The 18,132-nt window shown below is 37.8% G+C and overlaps 2 protein-coding genes across 4 annotated transcripts in view; one reads left to right on the plus strand and one right to left on the minus strand.

The window, feature by feature from the left end:
* The window catches only part of calcrlb (calcitonin receptor-like b), a 104,253-nt gene extending 86,757 nt beyond the window's left edge, over positions 1-17,496 (plus strand). The window contains exon 8 of the transcript XR_015493279.1: positions 17,431-17,496. The gene's annotated coding sequence lies outside the window, so the exon portion shown is untranslated. The remainder of the gene's footprint in view (positions 1-17,430) is intronic.
* marchf7 (membrane-associated ring finger (C3HC4) 7) overlaps positions 343-18,132 on the minus strand; it is a 30,853-nt gene continuing 13,063 nt past the window's right edge. Inside the window, 9 exon segments of one of the 3 annotated variants that reach the window (NM_001114580.2) lie at positions 343-1,095; positions 3,506-3,554; positions 3,697-3,798; positions 5,364-5,467; positions 6,612-6,781; positions 10,006-11,098; positions 14,335-14,517; positions 14,618-14,771; positions 16,603-16,758. In NM_001114580.2, coding sequence (NP_001108052.2) covers positions 989-1,095; positions 3,506-3,554; positions 3,697-3,798; positions 5,364-5,467; positions 6,612-6,781; positions 10,006-11,098; positions 14,335-14,517; positions 14,618-14,771; positions 16,603-16,758 — 2,118 coding nt within the window. In that variant the 3' untranslated portion in view covers positions 343-988. 3 annotated transcript variants of the gene reach the window in all.

An 18,132-nucleotide genomic window follows, 5' to 3' on the forward strand; every position in this document is an offset into this window, starting at 1 on the left:
AATTTCAGTTATGGCATTAAAAACAGGTTATATTATTTTGGCATCAATATCAATTGTAGTTTTATCTATTTGAAATCTTTTTTTTTAATATAAATAAAACATTTAAATTTGTAATTTTGTTTGATTTTTTATTAAACACTGATATTAGTTTTAAGGTTAAATTTAAAATGATGAATATTGCGTTAATAGCTAGCTACAAATTATTTATGTTATTAAATTTTTTTCCAGTTAAAATGTTTTTTAATTTTTTGGAACCATGCAAATAAAAAGTAATAGTGTAATAATTATTAGTGGAAATAAGTGAACAATCATCTATTGGATCAGCTTTAAGAAGACAGAGAGGATTTTTGTGAGGTAAAGATATACCTCTATTTTATTGTAATAACTCAAGCGAATTACATTGTCAATGTACAACATACAAACAGACAGTGGAAAAGGTCCTCTGTAAAGGAAGTCTTGAAAGAAAAAAAGTGACCACATTTTCTCACTCACCAAATCTCCACAAAACAAGTGTATTAATCACATAAAAACAAAAAACAGGACATTTATTATTATTATTTTTTTTAAAAATCATCAAGACATCGTGACCAAATGTCTCCTTTTCAAGCAGCCCTATAAAAAGGAGCGAATGAACGTTTCTCAACTGCACCACTGTAAGAGTGGGAATCTTCAAAAAGACCCTCACTTTACACAAACCAGTTTCTAAGCATGAATAAAGCACTCATGGTGGTCGACAGTTCACCGGACTTTTTTTTTTCCTCCATCAACTGAAAAAGCTTTAGAGTGCTCGCCGTATTCTGAAGCAAAAAAATAATAAAAATCATATTCATAATGGGATCCAAACAGCTCCCAGAAATGTGTAGATTTATCTGCATATTATGAAAGCCTTGTGATAGGCTGAGAACAGTGGTTATGCTGCCAATCAGACACTGGCTAAATCCTGGCAGATGGACCACCAAGCCACACCTCCTTCCTCCCAGCCACCCGATTAAACCTCCTCCTCCTCCTCTTCTTCATCATCATCCTCCAAGTCACAGAAGTCAATGGAGGGTCTGCTGTCCTCCACTTCATCTTCATCAGATTCTGCATATGAACCTGTGAGTTTCAACAGAAAAACACATCAGAAAGATGACAGGAAACCAGACGGTTGCAACCCTCTGGTTCAGACCCGAATATAAATGTATACTGTTAACACCTACAAGTGCATTTGAGGATCAATTATGACTCATTATGGTAAAGGCATGAATACGCAGATGCAAATGCCAGCACAAACAAATAACAACATTCGTTTACATTTCTAAATTAGTCCAGGATTAAATAAAAGTACACATTTAATAGCAGCACCAAAAACGTAAGTAGATTACAATATAAACTCTCAACAGGCCACTTTATTAGGTACACCACTTTAACTGCCAATGTCTAACTGGTCAATCACATGGCTCATCATTGCAACTCATTATTTGAAAATGTTCTCAACGTTTTATTCTCCCTCAAGTGGTTCTAAATCTATAAGAATGAATTTTTTCTGTTGGACACAGAAAAACAGATATTTTGAAGAATTTTGAAAACATTAAGGCTGATTTATACTATTGCGCCTAGATATTTTGTGTTGCTCTGTAATAACATTTCGGAAACCCTAGGTGGTGGTGGGTGTTTATGTTCCTCTGTGTCGAGTTTCTTCACGGGCGTTTAACGCTACAACTAGCTAAAACTTGCTCATTCACAAGCTTGAACCGGCGGACGTGTAACTACTTTAATCATAAGGTACATGCAAAGCAAAAAGTTTCCATCTGGAGCTCTTTCATGGAACAAGACACTTGATCTTGATCACATTTGATCAATCGGGCTCGAAGCTCTCAGCCCACAGTCAGAGAGCTCGAAGCTCTCAGTCACACTTGCGTTCGGATTCGTTGCTGAATAATCATTCAGAGCACTCTCTTCAGCGATGGCCAATGCCGATTTGACACTTAAATTAGATTTCATTGCTGCTAACCAAGTCCATCCATTTATGACTGCTGTGTACCCATGTCTTGATGGCTACTACCAACAGCATAGCACACCATCCCAGACCTACATTCAAATGGCCTCCGCAAGCACCAGACCACATGAACACTTTTGGGATGTGGTGGGAACAGAAATTAAAATCATGGATCAAGTCAATTTGGACTAAAATCTGAAATGCTGCATTCACTACAGACGCAGAACGCAGATAAATCGCGCTATTCGCGCGTAAATAGCCGCGTGAATATTTGAGTTTACTCTCTTCATTTGCGTGTCAAACCCTGCTTCATTCGCGCGTCAAATTCACTTCAGAACAGACGCAGACTCGCGTGATGGGCAGGGCTTCTGTCTGCCCGGTGACTCTAGCTTCATAGCTAAATGGCTAACATGGATTTTATTGAGAAAATAACAGTGTTTATATGCTGAAGATATCAGACTTTTGAACTTGAGCAATTTGCGCAAAACGCGCGTCAAACGTGCAAAATGCTCAATTCACACAATTTGCCTCATTCGCGCTATACGCGTAATTCGTGCAATTTGCGTCATTCTCGCCGCAGGATGTCTATTCGCAATGCATTGACTTAACGTGTAAATCACTCGCGCTTGATGCGGGTTCCGCATCTGGTGTGAACGCAGCATAAAGAATATTTCAAGCAGCTTTTTGAATCTATGCTACAAACAGTTAAAGGGATAGTTCACGCAAAACTGAAAACTATCATTTACCCTATCATTTACCCTGTCATTTACCCAGGGGAACACCCTTTACTAATTAGTTCCCACACACTGAATAACTTCAAATTCAATAACCTTTAAAAGGACTTTCCAGTTCCAAAACATTTAAATACACAGACATAATGTGAACATAATAAACATTTCAAGTTACTTTATAAGACTAACTTTGTAAATTAGCCACATGAAAGAGATTAAATCTCATAGAACAGAGAATTTTTCTAGAAATCTTATTACACAAAATAAATTCAAGTACTTTTGAGGACTTATATCTACCTTTATAAATGTTCTGTTACTTTCCAGGGCCTTTATTATTCCTTCAGATTCACAAGCCTTCATAAGAACCCTGCACAAACCAGTTCATTACGAACAATGCTTTGAAACCAGTGCCCATCAACTTCCATAGTAATTGTTTTTCCTACTATGGAAGTCAATGGGGTTCCGGTTTCTAAGATTCTCCAACATACTCGTTTGCGATCAACAAAAACGAAAGTCAAGCGTTTAAAACCGATTAAGGGTGAATAAATGTTAGTATTGGGTGTTAAATGTTTATGTTAAATGTTAACTATTTCTTTATAGCAGTTCTAAAGACAAAGGTGGGTCCAACCTGGTGCTAGACAGCTGTACCTAATAAAGAGCCTGATGAGTTCATACTTAACTGTTGATATCAGATGTTTTAAAGATGCTCATTCATGTAAAGATGTATGCAAACAAACCTACAAGACTCACATTAATAGGGCAGAACCAAAATAAATAGAAGTAATTAATAACATACTTTCAAGATTGTCCATGTGTTCGTGTAGAGTTCTCGCCAAGTTGAAAAACTGGCGAGAGAGGGGAGAATGTTTTGGTTTCCAAGTCACAACATTACACTTGAGTGATGCACCACAGGAGTTAATGTACTGTACAGTACTCGAACAGAAAGATAATGAACAAAGTGACAAAGAGAAGCAGTAAAAGACTCACCCCAGCATCATTGACTGCGCCCAGGACATCAGAAAACCTCTGCTCACACAAGTGCAGGAGCACCACCAGGTACAGACCACAGCTGATGAACTCATACTCTGACTGAAGGAAGAAACAAACATTACCACATATAAAATCAGCAACCTTAATAAAACCACCACCTGCTTCAAGTATTTAATGGTAAATGAACACTAGACAATAAGAACATGTTTTGGTTCAAAAAACATTTGTTGTGCTAGAGTTGTTGTTTTGCAAAGTCAGCACTAAAAAAAAGAAATTCTAGACTGTGCTTCTAGAGTAGCTCAGACTTGTCCACCTGTTGGGTTTTGGACCATAGGGGGTAAAGGATGTGTTTGGATATAAAGTTTTTTGACTAATGCGTTATTTTTGTTAATTTATTAATTAGTTGGAAGTAAAAAATTAATTCAGAAACAGTTTTGAAACAAATCTTTGAGCTTAATGATGGGGAATTCATTGTGTCTTGAACTTCTGATGAGTTTATTACTCTCATTTATATGCTTATTTGAGGGATTTCAGTATTATAATTATGTATTGTATTATTACCCATACCTGTGGCATTATTATCATATGTGTGTGCTTTGGTACATAAAAGTTACCTTGTGCAAATGCAGACAGGGATGACATTACGAGAGCAGGATGAAATACCACAATGGGAGTAGATGTATGGAAGTAAGGTCATAAGGGTACTTGCGTTCTGTTTCATGTGCGACTCATGATCATACACACCTGCACATTCAGACTTGCACCCACGCTCAGTTGCAATGACTTCCAAAATACGGTGACCCTAAAACTACCCGTGAACTTCAGCTGAACTTACAGTTGACAGTTAAGTGTACATTGAACAAGATATAATGTTGAGCATAGTTTTTGCTAAATTGCCACAGTTGAAGTAGGAAGGAAAGACCTTAACCGATCATGGGTAGGATCGTCAAAAAACCTGAGATTTGATTGGTGGTAACGAAAGTACTCAACCGTCCATGGGTAGGGAGCACCCGGGAGATTTGAATTCCCATTAGTAGAGAAGCTAATGGAGGTGTGCTAATGTGTAAATTTTGGTGTTAGGAAGTGTATTTAAACTGTGTGCTAACCTATACTCAGACACTCGAATGACCTGTCTCTTGTTAATGATGCTGTAACAATAAACTAAAAGACTTCGGAGATCTCAGACTTTATCTTTTGAAAAGTTTCACTTAATAACTTTAATATTTTGCAGACCAGAATCTTTTTTCACAACATTAACAAACAAAAATGAATATATAAGCTAATGCATAAGCTTATAACCATAATTTTTATTCTTTTTATTAAATGTTTTTATATTTAAATCTTTTTTTTTTTTTTTTAAATGTGAACAAGCCATAATTCATAAAACATTTTCCCTCAAACCACATCTACTTTAACATTCATTCATTCCTTCAGCCAAGTCCCTTATTTATCAGGGGTCACCAGAGGGGAATGAACCGACAACTTTTCCGCCGCCCTTCCAGCCACAACTCGGCACTGGGAAACACCAATAAACAAGCACTCATACACTACAGCCAATTCTTATTTACCCAATTCACCTATAGCCTTATAGGTGAATTGTTTCTGGCCTTACAATCAAACTGCAAGCAGACAGTTTACATTTCATCCAGTTTTAACACACTTACCCTTTCATGAGATCTGTAGAGCTCATTGATGTCAAAGTTTTCAATGTTTAGGTGCAGTTTTTCTTTACAAAGTTCACAGGTAGTGATGGCCTCCAAGTTAGAACCTGGGAATCAAAGATGTAAAGATCACTTGTAGAAATTAAGCAATATTTAAAAAAAAAATAATTATAATTCCAGGATCCTCATTCATCTAGTCTCTTATTTCACCAAATTAGTCATCATGAAAGCTTTAACTGCAGTTTACTTGTACTTTGGTACATTTCCCAGGACCAAAAGTAACAGTGTTAGCACTTAGTACTGCCACAGGTTATTGATCATCACTCTTCAAATGTTTGAAATATGTGAACAGTAAAGAAATGAGTCTCCTTTAATCTTAAAAGGAAAACCACTTTTTTTGGAAATAGGCTAATTTTAAAGGGTCACAAAACACTGAAATACATTTTTGGAGTCATTTATGTGTCCCACACTGCTAAAAATACTAATAGGACATGCATATATTTCACTAAAAAAGTAAAACTTGGTTCTTTTTTGACATTTTGAGCAAATTGGTTCTGGAGGCTACGTCATGACCATTTAAGTCACCTAGAGTTATACATTACCATAGGAGTTTTGATAATTGTCCTATTTTTAAATTGACACTTCTGTATTTACATTGTGTACCAAGACCAACTGAAAATTATAATCGCCATTCTTTTAGGCCAACATGGCTAGGAACTATACTCTTATTCTGGCATAAAAATCAATAAACTTTATTATGGTTGCAGTAGGCACAATGATATTCCACAGCACTTGAAAATTATCCCCAGCTAGGTATCAGCACCGCATACAGGTTTAAAAACTCATTTTACAATTGTATGGAGGGAGATGCTAAGGGTCTAATCCAATTCAATGACTTAAGCTAAGCCAAGCTAAAAGCCAAGCTAAGCTAAAAGCCAAGCTAAAAGTGCTCACACCAGACCTAAAGACCGGCTGAAGAACTCAAGCTGTTTAACTCTAGGGGACTTGTAAAATCAGCCTATCCCCCCCCACCGTAAAAGTAGACTGTTCCTTTAACGTTTTTATTTGATCCATCTGCATTCACACCGTTATGCACCAACAGAGTCTCGCACTGCACAGGAAATGAACCCTAAATCCCCTTTGTCAGGCTGAACTTGAAAGTGGTTCCTTTCTCACAGCAGATCAAACAAATGAATACACGCTATATAAAAACCTAATTTCTGGCCTTAGGGGAGAAAAAAAAAACCATACCAGAGCTGATTTTGGAGCGGAGCCATTTCTTAATGCAGTCCTGGTGCACATACTGCAGGCTGCCTGTGCACTTGCATGGTTCGATCAGAGGGTTGGAACTCCACTGCTCCCCCATCTGACAGATTCGGCACAGATCACCCTCCTCCTCATCAGATTCCTCCAACAGCAGGCTAAAAGCAAGAAGCAATGTGAGGTCGATACACAAAAGAAATCAAACAAGGGGTACCAAATCCTAGAGTTTAGATTCATCCTTACTTAAACACAAGTGAAGCAGCTAATCTAAATTTTCTCAAGATGCTTCCAGAAAGACGTGTAGCAGCGGGCTTAATTTGGAAGGTGGATGTCAAGATTAGAAACTTTGTTACAGTGCCTATTAATAACCGTTTAAAAAAACTAATGAATAATGTGCACGTCAGCACAGACGCACATCAGAAAATTGCAGGATTATGATGATTTGAGGAACCATATGATCTTGTGATTGTGGGTTTAGGTACTAAGTTTAAACTGGATGAAACTTCTAATTTACACATCAAGATAAGGTTAGCCAGCTGAGATTTGCAAGAACAGATTGGGATGGGGTCTTTAAATCATCTGATAAAATTTCTGCATGATCAAGAGATCGAACCAAAATAATCTATATTTTAGTGAATCTTTGACAGTATAAACACATTTAGGAAAGCACTTGAAAATCCTAGGTTTCTCTATATTTATGGTTTATAGTTAAGCTTCTGCAGTTTTTTATATTATATATACTACTGTAATTTCTTTCCAATTTAAGCTAAAGATTACATCATTTAGAGCTTTTTTGCATAAAAATGTTTCCAGACATGTTTCCATTCATTTTTAAACACAACATAAATCATTTAAAGGTTCAGAAGGTCATTGTCTTTAGACACATTTTGTTGTGCTGGTTTAAAGTATCTTCACATTTAAATAGTACTGATTAAAGTTAATGATCTAAATCAGGAATCAATCCCTGGAGGGCCGCAGTTCAGTTTCAACCCTAATTAAACACACCTGATCAAACTAATTGAGTCCTTCAGGCTTGTTTGAAACCTATAGGTGAAGCTGCGGTCACACTGACCTTATCCTCCCATAGACTTCCATTCATACGCACGCGAATGCGTCAGACCGGAAACCCAGGTTCATGCATCAAGATTTGCAGGTTGCGGCGGTGCAAAGTTTAAGCTTGGTAAACTCTGACCTGCGAAATCGCATCACTTGACTGCACGAGAACAATCGAGGATCAAAACATGACATCTCTTGACAGAAATTTGAAGCATGGAGCAAATTGCTCGCTTTTTGAATGTCTAATCATCTAGTTTAATCCCGCCCCTTTTCGCAGCACCGTAAGACACAAACTCAAGTGTGACCACAGCTTAGGTGTGTTGGAGCAGGGTTGGAACTAAACTGTGCAAGGGCTGCAGCCCTCCAAGAATTAAGTGACATCCCTGATCTAAAATATTTTTTTGTAATTTTATATTCTGGGTTTAATCAGTAAGATACAAGACTAAAAACACGTTCATCCAATTAAATATTATCAGGGCAATAATTCCCATAATTCTGAGTAGCCCGAACTATCCGTCAACAAATGTAGATTTGTACAATTGCACATATTTGTTCCCGCAGATCCGTCGATGGGTGTGCACAAGCACCACGGTCACTTGGACAAGAGTGACAGCGGGGGGGGGGAAAAAAAAAAAAAATTGAAAATTGCTGAAAACTTTAAAATCCTGAATCAATATTGGAGTTACTTTTGCACGCAGGTGGAAGGACCACACCATGGCTGAAGTATTTCTTTTAGACCGGTAATGTCCTGTTTTAAAACGATTTTAGTCACGCAAAGCTGATGTAGATTTTGTTGTTTTACGAATGGGTTATATGCACAGAAGTGTTGCCACTGAAATCTTTTGGCAAACGATTGATGTGGCTATTTTCAGTTTCATAAGGGACCTTTTACAGCATCGATAAAGTAGATTTTAAATAAGTTTAGCAACAAAACATTAGTAAATAGCGCTAATCCACCATAGCCTCCTTTACTGAGCTGAAGTTGCTTTAATATTCACATAAGTTTATTTTTGAACATTGACAACCTGTGACGCACTCCTTATATTGTTTACCATGCTACTCTTATTATTCGGCCTGAAATAGCATGCAAGTATGGCTTAGTAATAGGTATAATTCCTGCCTGCGGCCGGTCAACCTCTAAGCATACAGTAGTCGCACATGAGTGAGTGAAACCAGCGATCATTCCACAAAAAAATAATATTACACATTATGACAAGTTTTGTTTGAAACTACACAACTGAAAACATGCTTGATATAAAACAGTTATTCGTTCAGAATAAAGTACTACAAAGTTTTCTAACTGGCGATTGACATGATCTAGTGGTCATCTTTAATGTGAGCACATTCGTGATTTCAAGAGGCGTGGCCTTGGACGGCAGGGGTGGGGTTGTATTTAAAAGATATTATACTAACCGGTTAGCATTTAGGCAGATCACCTACTGCACCTTTAACTATACATGAGATAAAAATTCATTACAATGAACAAATAAAAACTCTTGCCAACTATAAGTTGAGAGAAAATTAATAAATAAAATTTGAAAAATGTACTTCGACCTTAGTAGAATAAACCTTAATTTTAGTGTTTTGGTTATTGGTTATTGAATTTTTTTTTAAATATTGCATTACTTAGAGAAAGTACAGAGACAGAAGAAACGTTGAAAATCTTAAATTACTTAATGCATCTTAAAATGACTACTAACCTTGAAGTTTTTTCAATCTTAAAACTCTTTAACATTAACCAGCAGATTTCTGCCCAAATATTGTTAATGTGACCACAACTTTGCCATGTTTTACAGACTACATTCTCCACTAGGGCTGCAGGATCCTGGAATTAGATACCAATCGATACAGAAATTTAAAAAAATGTCCATTTCACGCAAACATTTGAGCGCAATTGAGAATGTTTTTAAACAGCGCTGAATTGCCATTGGCTTCACATGCTAAACAGAAATTACTGTGATTGGCCCTGAAGCCAGTTTACTGAACTCATCGCTGTATACTAAATGTAACCACAGATAACAGGGACACTGAAGCGTTTCAAAGCTGCGATTCATCAGCGGATTGCTCATGTCAGCTTAAAGAAAAACTAGCTGATCGACATGACATTGAAAAGCTTTAGTGTCCCGGTATCTGCAGTAACACTCAGTAAGCTGGTTTGGTAAACCTTTACGGCCAATCACAGTCATTTCTGTTGAGCATGTGAACCCAATGGCAAATCAGCACTGTTTAAAGAATGTGCTCAAATGTGAACATTTCAAAATTTCTGTATCGATTGGTATCGAATTCCAGTATCGTGACAACCCTATTCTCCACAAGGAAAACAAACCTTTCCTGAATCTTTCGCAGTCTCTCTGGGTCTCTGGATGGGGCAGGCTTGTCTTTGGGCTGCTCATCAGCTTGACTCCTTCCCTCGACTCCAACACCAATCAACACATTCTCAGGCAAACGGAAAAGCGGGCTGTTCATTCCCCTGCCCATGCCGTGGCTCCGTCCTGCCAAACGGGCTCCATCCTGCAGGAGTGATGCAGAGAGTACAGAGGCTCCAGAAGAGGGTCCTGCTGCAGCCCCCTCTGAGGACTCATCCTCATCATCATCATCCTCATCATCATCTTCACAATGTGTGCCCTGATCAGGTGTTTTACGACCATCTCGGTCACCCAGGGAGAACTGGGGCGAACGATGAGGGTCCATGCGCGCGCTTTCATCACGGCCTTCCCTCCTGCGACGGGAGAACAGTGGGGTACATCGGTTCCAGTTGAGCCAGGACAGGCCAGCTGGAGGTCTGAGGGACTCCTGTTCAGGCTCTACATCAGTGCTCTCCTGGACGGGTGCAAGAGATGGTCCGCGTCTGCGCAGGAACGAAAACGCCTGAGCGGGATCAGAGTTCCTCAGCTCCGCTTCTAAATTCTCTCTACAGACTGGAGGAGGAGCTTCAGTGGGCGGGGCTTCATCTGGGCTCGAGTCGTAGGACCTTGAATCGGAGGCAGTGCTGGCAGTGGAGTTGGACTCCTGACTGGAGCGTCGGGAGAAAAGGCGGGATAGGAGACGCCTGGTTGTTCCTCTACCATCCGATTCTCCAGTATTCTGAGCAGGCAGTGGAGTAGGAGCAGGGCTAGTGGAAGGTGGGCTGGAGGTACAGGCAGTGAGGGGCGTGTAAGGGGTGGAACTCCAAGATGAATGGTGGGAGGTGTCCGATACAGAGGTGGAGGTTCTAGTGGAGCTGGAGCGTGGTGTATCCCGAGGGAATAAATTAGACTGGTAATCAGAGGTTAGCCTTTGGGAGTTGCGCTCAAGAGGAGAGGGGATGTACTCGGATGGGATGCGGCGACTAGATGAACTGTTCTCTCTATGGGATGAGTACTGGCTGTCTTTGGGTCGAGCACCTTGTGCATAGGTAGAAGCAACACGTTCTGAACGATCTGAAGCACAAAAAAAAATATAGTATTAGCATGATGGTCTAAAACAGTGTTTCTCAACCACGTTCTTGGAGGACTACAAGCTTTGCACATTTACCACATCTCCTTAACCAAACACACCAGATTAAAATCATCAGCTCATTAGCCAAGACTGAAAGACCTGGGCTGTCTCCGAAATCGCATACTTCTATACTATATAGTAAACTAAAAACGTTATGTGAGTCAAGTAGTATGTTCCAATTCATAGAGTTCGGAAAAAAAATATATATATATACAGTATGTGAGAAGTACCTGGATAACCTACTACTTCCAGCAAGATTCTGAAGTGTGAATCTGATGGATGCTAGGCTATCCCATGATGCAAAGTGAGAGAATTTATAAATGGGAGAAACGACGCAACTGACGCAGGTAAGTCATGCATTTATGACAATTGGAGGATATAGTATGTTCAAGTTCCATACATACAATACACAACATAAAACACGACCGTTAGAGAAGCAAATTCAAATGTAGTACTAGGGTCGGGCAATGTCAATCAATTAGGCATTGCATGGTGTCTAATGTGAAACATCGCAATGGTTGATGGCATCGTTGTTGTAGGCGGCGGTGAATTAATTATTTCGGAATAATTAATTAATAACAAATTAATTATTTTTTTGCCTACTGTTTCAACTACCTGACAATCATGGTCTTTGTTTTACCCATACCCAAATCATAAATAAATAAAAATAAGTAACACACAAACTACCACCTGTCAATCACTTGGGTGGGTCACGCCGATCACTTGACGCAGAAGTATAAACCAGACTTAAGTATGTATTTTTCACGAGCGGGTTGCTATTGCGACAGGGGCAGGACGGAGGGTTTTGATGCCAGCTCAGCATCGTGATGTCTATCGGCCATGGCATCATCTATCGATCCAACCATATGTAGTACCAACTCCAATAGTAGGCAATTTCGGATGTAGCCATGCAATTGGAGTGACAGACAAAGTAGACATCCAAAACATGTTGGTAGTCCAACAGGAACATGGTTGAGAAACACTGGTCAAAAAAATAAACAAATTCTAATGAGGTAATAAACAGCATCAGCTTGTCCATACAAAATCTAAATCAAAAATAAGATTTCTGCAAATGATTTAAAAGCTGCATTTCCATACTTTGTTCAAAATAACGAAAATGCCACTTGAGAAAATATTTTCATAAAGAGCTGATGCCTTTACAATGAAGCCAGTTTAGTTTATGCCAAGTCTGGGTCCAAGAAATCATAAAATCATATTGGCTTTTAGGCTGCATTTGCCAAAACAGTGATTTAGAATGAAAATGATCCTTGTTCGTAATGGGTTTTAACTGTGTTTTTCTATAAAGATTGCAAATAGCCACACATCAACTTTGTTTGCATTTCAGTCAGTCTATACTGAAATGAAACACCAACATTTCTAAATTAAAATGGGGTATTCAGTATTTACACAGGTCAAATTTGCCTGAGTAGTATTGTCACCAGGCCTAACAGTAACAATGCGTTTCCACTAGAGCGTCAGCTCCGCGCTTAGTGCCACTGCTATGGGGCATGTCAAATATAGAGCAGAGAATGACTGTTTTAACCGAGGGTCTGTTCTTCATATCTAGCTTAAATAATCCAAGATGATTTTCCAAATCCTGGAGCTTTTAATCTTGATAACTGATCTCTGGCTAATTTAGTTCTTGAAACAAGTTTATAAATCAAAAATGTCTGGATGAACTGATCTGGGATCGCTGCTTGTGTTGTGAAGGACAGATCTATCGATCCGCGAAATCATGATTAACAATGCAATGATTGGCTGACAGCACAGCACAATGACATCATCTAATTAATATTAAATGATCCATGCGAGCAAAATTACATTAAATTCGTAGTAAACTTTTTGTTAAATATGATACAAAATACCTTTCCACATTTGTTGTGGGCTGCAGGCTTTACACATTCATGTGTCAAGAGTACTTAGCAAATTATTTAGTTTTACTTTAGAGCGGATTTTCTTTATTATAGTAGCCCAAGCCTATTTAAATTTATTATTTAAAAAATTTCTTAAATATTCTTAATTATTTTTGCATCCAATAAGCTATTTGAAATCAGTAAAGATGTTTAAATGATGAAAAGGTGTGTAAACCATTATTCCTTTATAAAAAATAAATGAAAAATCAACAGTTGAATTTTGGCCATGTCTACTATCTTTAAAAAATTGTACTAAAGCTGGGTCAGATTGCTCACTGAATTGCAAGTTTGATTTATTCTTTTTTTTTTTTTTTTAACTTTAAACTCAAACTACATTTATCTACTACTGTAGCATTCTGTACACACTTTCAGTATCACCTTTGCTTAAAATGACCGGATCGAATCCTGTTGGAAATAAGCCTTCTCCCAGGTTGGAACTACCAGAACTGTTGCTATGACAACAACTCTCGGACTAGTTTTAAAGAACAAAACGATCCTGGATTTTGTCAAATCATCAATAACCAAATCCATCTAACGGAGTAATCGAGTATGAAAAACAGACCCCAGGTGGAAGACAGCATGTTTACAGATACATCACATGCAAGAAAAGATCAATGATTAAACACACAGGGTTGCACGGTTCAAGATGTTTGTGTTAATGGGAAGGATGGTAATCCAGTTCCGCAAAAATGTGTCAACATCTTGCCTTGCCTACTTTTTAAAGAGATTGGTTGTCCCTCAGCGTTTTTTGTTCAACATTTGCATAGTTTAGAAATGGCCAACTTTTCTAATGCTCTCAATGCTTTCTCCTTACTGCATAAGAGGTTACAGTCAACTTTCACACAGATAAAATGAAAATGCTCTCTCTGCAGCCCTTGCAAAGTGCCAGTTAAAATGCACTGTCAGAAAATGTATGCGTTTAAAAGGAAAAGCACAACGCTTAAGTTGATAAGTGTTATGCCAATCAGTGTTTCTCAGCCACAATCCTGGAGGATCACCAACACTGCATGTTGTGGATGTCTCCTTTTCTCCATCACACCCATTACAGGTCTTTCAGTCTCTGCTAATGAGGTGCTGATCTCAATTAGGTGTGTTTGGTTAAGGGTTCATGGAAATGTGCAGAGCTGGTGGTCCTCCAGTAATGTGCTTGAGAAACACTAATGTAAGTGGATGCATTTGTCTGTATAATATAAATATGAGTGTATGTGTGTGTGTGTGTGTGTGTGTGTGTGTGTGTGTGTGTGTGTGTGTGTGTGCGTGCATACACAATGAAGATGTCAGGCTACTGGGCCGGTAACTGGACTCCCCCAGTGAGGACAGTCCTGAATCCACCCTCTTCTCCAAATCTCTGCGAGCCCACAGACCCTCTGATTGAGTGGACACCGAAGAGGATGAAGATGAAGAGGATGATCTTGACAAAGGACTAATGCTAGATTTCCATGAAGAACCTAAACACAAGGATAACTTTGTAATCCACACACTGATGAGATAGTATCCATAGCTACAATATTCGGCTAAATATTTACACTACTACTATTTACATACTACCTAGAGTGGAGTAAGAGGTGGCAGGCTTAGATGTGGATGGGGATCTGGAATAAACTTCTCTATTCGTGTAGGAAAGTTTGGCTCTTTTAGACTCGCTGTCTTGGGAAGTGCCAAGAAGTCCGCAGTAGGTTCCCAGCCTTCTCTCAGAGTCTGTCTGAAATGCAAATACACAAACACGCAGTCAGATGTCATACATTTCTGGATTGTTTGCAATATGGTCTCCAAGATTCATGAGCTTTTTCTACTCAAAACTGGTTTTTGTTTGGGGAGGGGTGAAGTTGTTTGCTTACATTTAAATGTGGCCCATGTCAGACACTAGTCTAAAGAGGCAATGCTCCGTTTACAAGCACATTTCATTTTAATGCAAAACAATGTAGCTTCATTCATTTATTTTCCTTTGGCTTAGTCCCTTTGTTCATCAGAGGACGCCGCAGCGGACCGCCAACTTATCCAGCATGTGTTTTACACAGCAGATGCCCTTCCAGCTGAAACCCAGTACATCCATACACTTTTACATTCACACACATACACTACAGTCAATTAAGTTTACCCAATTCACCCTTAACGCATGTTTTTGGACTGTGGGGGAAACCGGAGCACCTAGAGGAAACTCACCCGAACACGGGGAGAACATGCAAACTTCACACAGAAATGGAAACTGACCCAGCCGGGACTCAAACTAGTGACTTTCTTGCTGTGAGTGCTAACCACTGAGCCACCGTGTCGCCCCATGCAGCTTTATGAAACTTTAAAATTAGAGAAATGGAAATTCTACTGCTACATACAGTTTTTTTATTAACATGTAACATCCCAGATGGTATCAATACCATTATTGTTGCTGTTTTTAAATAATAATAATAATAATAATAATAATAATAATGCTTACTGAGATGCGTTATCAGTCACTTTTGATGTAGTATCAGCATAGCTGTCTTTTTTTAATGTATATTGCGTGGTTTGTATTGTTCTGTTTGTCTTTTGTTGCGATCAACCTATTGTCTGGAAATAATAATAATAATAATTGTTATATTAATAACAATAATAATTACTATTATTATTATTATTATTATTGTTATTATTGCTGAAAAGCTTATGCTTTTAAATAGATAGAAATTTGTCTCGAACTCTGGCATGTTGAAAAAAAAAGTATAATCTTAAGACATTTTGCCTTGTGTGTGTGTGTGTGTGTGTGTGTGTGTGTGTGTGTGTGTGTGTGTGTGTGTGTGTGTGAGAGAGATATGGTCAAAGACAACCACAACAACAACAAAAAAATTATATATTTATATAGCTGACAGTAAAAGCAGTTTATTAAATCTTGTAACAAGAACCATCTGGTGACATTAAAAATAATAATAATAAAATGTGTGTGCGTGTATATTGGTGTATGTATGTGTGTGTTATATATATATATATATATATATATATATATATATATATATATATATATATATATATATATATATATATATATATATATATATATATATATATATATATATATATATATATATATATATTTTTTTTTTTTTTTTTTTTTCCCCCCATTATTATTATTTATTTATATAAATTAATGGACCACAACGTAGCCAAGAAAAAAAAAATTGTAGTTTTAAATAGTTTTACTAATTGTACAATATTTTCTAATTGTCATCAAAGACGTTACAATTTAAATCAAACTTAAAATAATCACATGCTCGTAAATCAATTACATTTACCAACAATAATAATAATAATAATAATAATAATAATAATAATATATATATGTGTGTGTGTGTGTGTGTGTGTGTGTGTGTGTGTGTGTGTGTGTGTGTGTGTGTGTGTGAATAAAATTCACATGCTTTCCATGTATCCACAAAATATTTATAGAGTACTTTCGCAAATTTAATTTAACAATAATGTATTGCCTTTGATCTATTTATTGTGCACATAGAACACAAAGTTAGATAAAAACTTAAATGAATAAAATGCAAATAGGAAATATTTACAAGTCTGGCTCTGTCCCCACTGCTAGATTCTGTCCATGATCGATCACATGATGAAGAAGAAGAGGAGGAGGAAGTAACAGGAGTAGAGAGTTTCCAGTTGGAATGACGACTCTCAGTCGAACTGTAAACTCTTGGTGAGCTCAGCAGACGGGAACCCTTTAAAACACCGGAAAAATTGAAAAATAAAACAAACACGTGAAGATTAGTACACAGTGACTGAATAACACAATTATTGACTTGTTCATCTGTGTTTGTTCTACATCATAAAGAGAAGCATTGGCCAAAAAATAAATCAACCACAAAAAAAAAAAAAAAAAAAAAAAAAAAAAGTAAACATATGGTGTGTTTCCTGCTTTGTTACAATGAAAAATCCCCCGTGACTAATTATATATAAATAAACTTATGGTGGCTAATGTTGTTTAATGTCCACTTCAACACTGAGCAATGCAGTTGTATTTTCAGATGTGCTCTTCAAAACTCATTCTGGGAGTCAAAAACAACTCGGGGAGCTTCAGTAACGTTATCTTGAGAGACAGACCTTGACAGGTTGATGGGATACGCCAGGGCCAGGAATCTAGTGTGCACTATAAAAAGCCCAGTGAACCAAGACAGTGTAACACGAAGACCTTTCCATAGCCTGAGCAGCGCTGCGCAATATGAGATGCTAATAGAGCAGACAGATTGACATAGCCCTTCTCTTATGATTCTAGAAGCTTTATGAAGGTTTACTGACTGAAGTGGTGAGGGGGGAAAAAAAATCAACTCAAGACTCTGGGATTCAAGAGAAGAGAGACAGGAAGAGAAATAGTCATCTTTTTAAGCTTCAAGGGCACCTATGATGCAAAAATCTACTTTTGGAAGCTGTTTGGACAGATCTGTTTGTAGGTATAGTGTGTCTACAGTCATATAAGAGGGATAAAAAGACAAAAAACCTACTGACTTTGAAAATGGGCTCCAAATCACAGTGATTTTATATCCCACCACAACGTGGAGTGTGGTTTTCCAAATTGATTAACATGCGTATTAACATCTCCACAACAACGTGTATAAACATGTCCACAGAGCAGGATTTGCAAAGAAACTGGGATTAAAAGATCTGTTCCAACTCTCTGTGATCAGCTGCACCTCAAGAAAGGGTTTAAAACAGAGCATGTCTGTAATTAATAAAAACAGTAAAGTCGCCATGTAATTCATAGCTGGTGGAATCACCACAGTCTCACAGTGACAGTACAACTATATACGCAGATGCTTCAAACACAATAGGAGTACCAGTTTGTGGATGTTCAATCGGGTTTATTTTATACAGTAGCATAATGGATATAGCAGTGCATAGCTGTTTATAATAACTTGTATCCCGTCACATTTTCCGCAAGTAGACGTGCAAAAATAGTGCAAAGTTAAACGCGTGCGTGTCCTGCAAACTTGGAAAGGCTTAAATAAACACCCTCACAAATACATTAAATAACCGTCTATAGTATTTGACTAATAAACTCTCTGCTTTATCCGTGTCTGTCTCTGTCACTGACTGCT

Source organism: Danio rerio, chromosome 6 (assembly GCF_052040795.2).
Source record: "Danio rerio strain M-AB ecotype USA chromosome 6, GRCz13ab, whole genome shotgun sequence".
Classification (NCBI taxonomy): domain Eukaryota; kingdom Metazoa; phylum Chordata; class Actinopteri; order Cypriniformes; family Danionidae; genus Danio; species Danio rerio.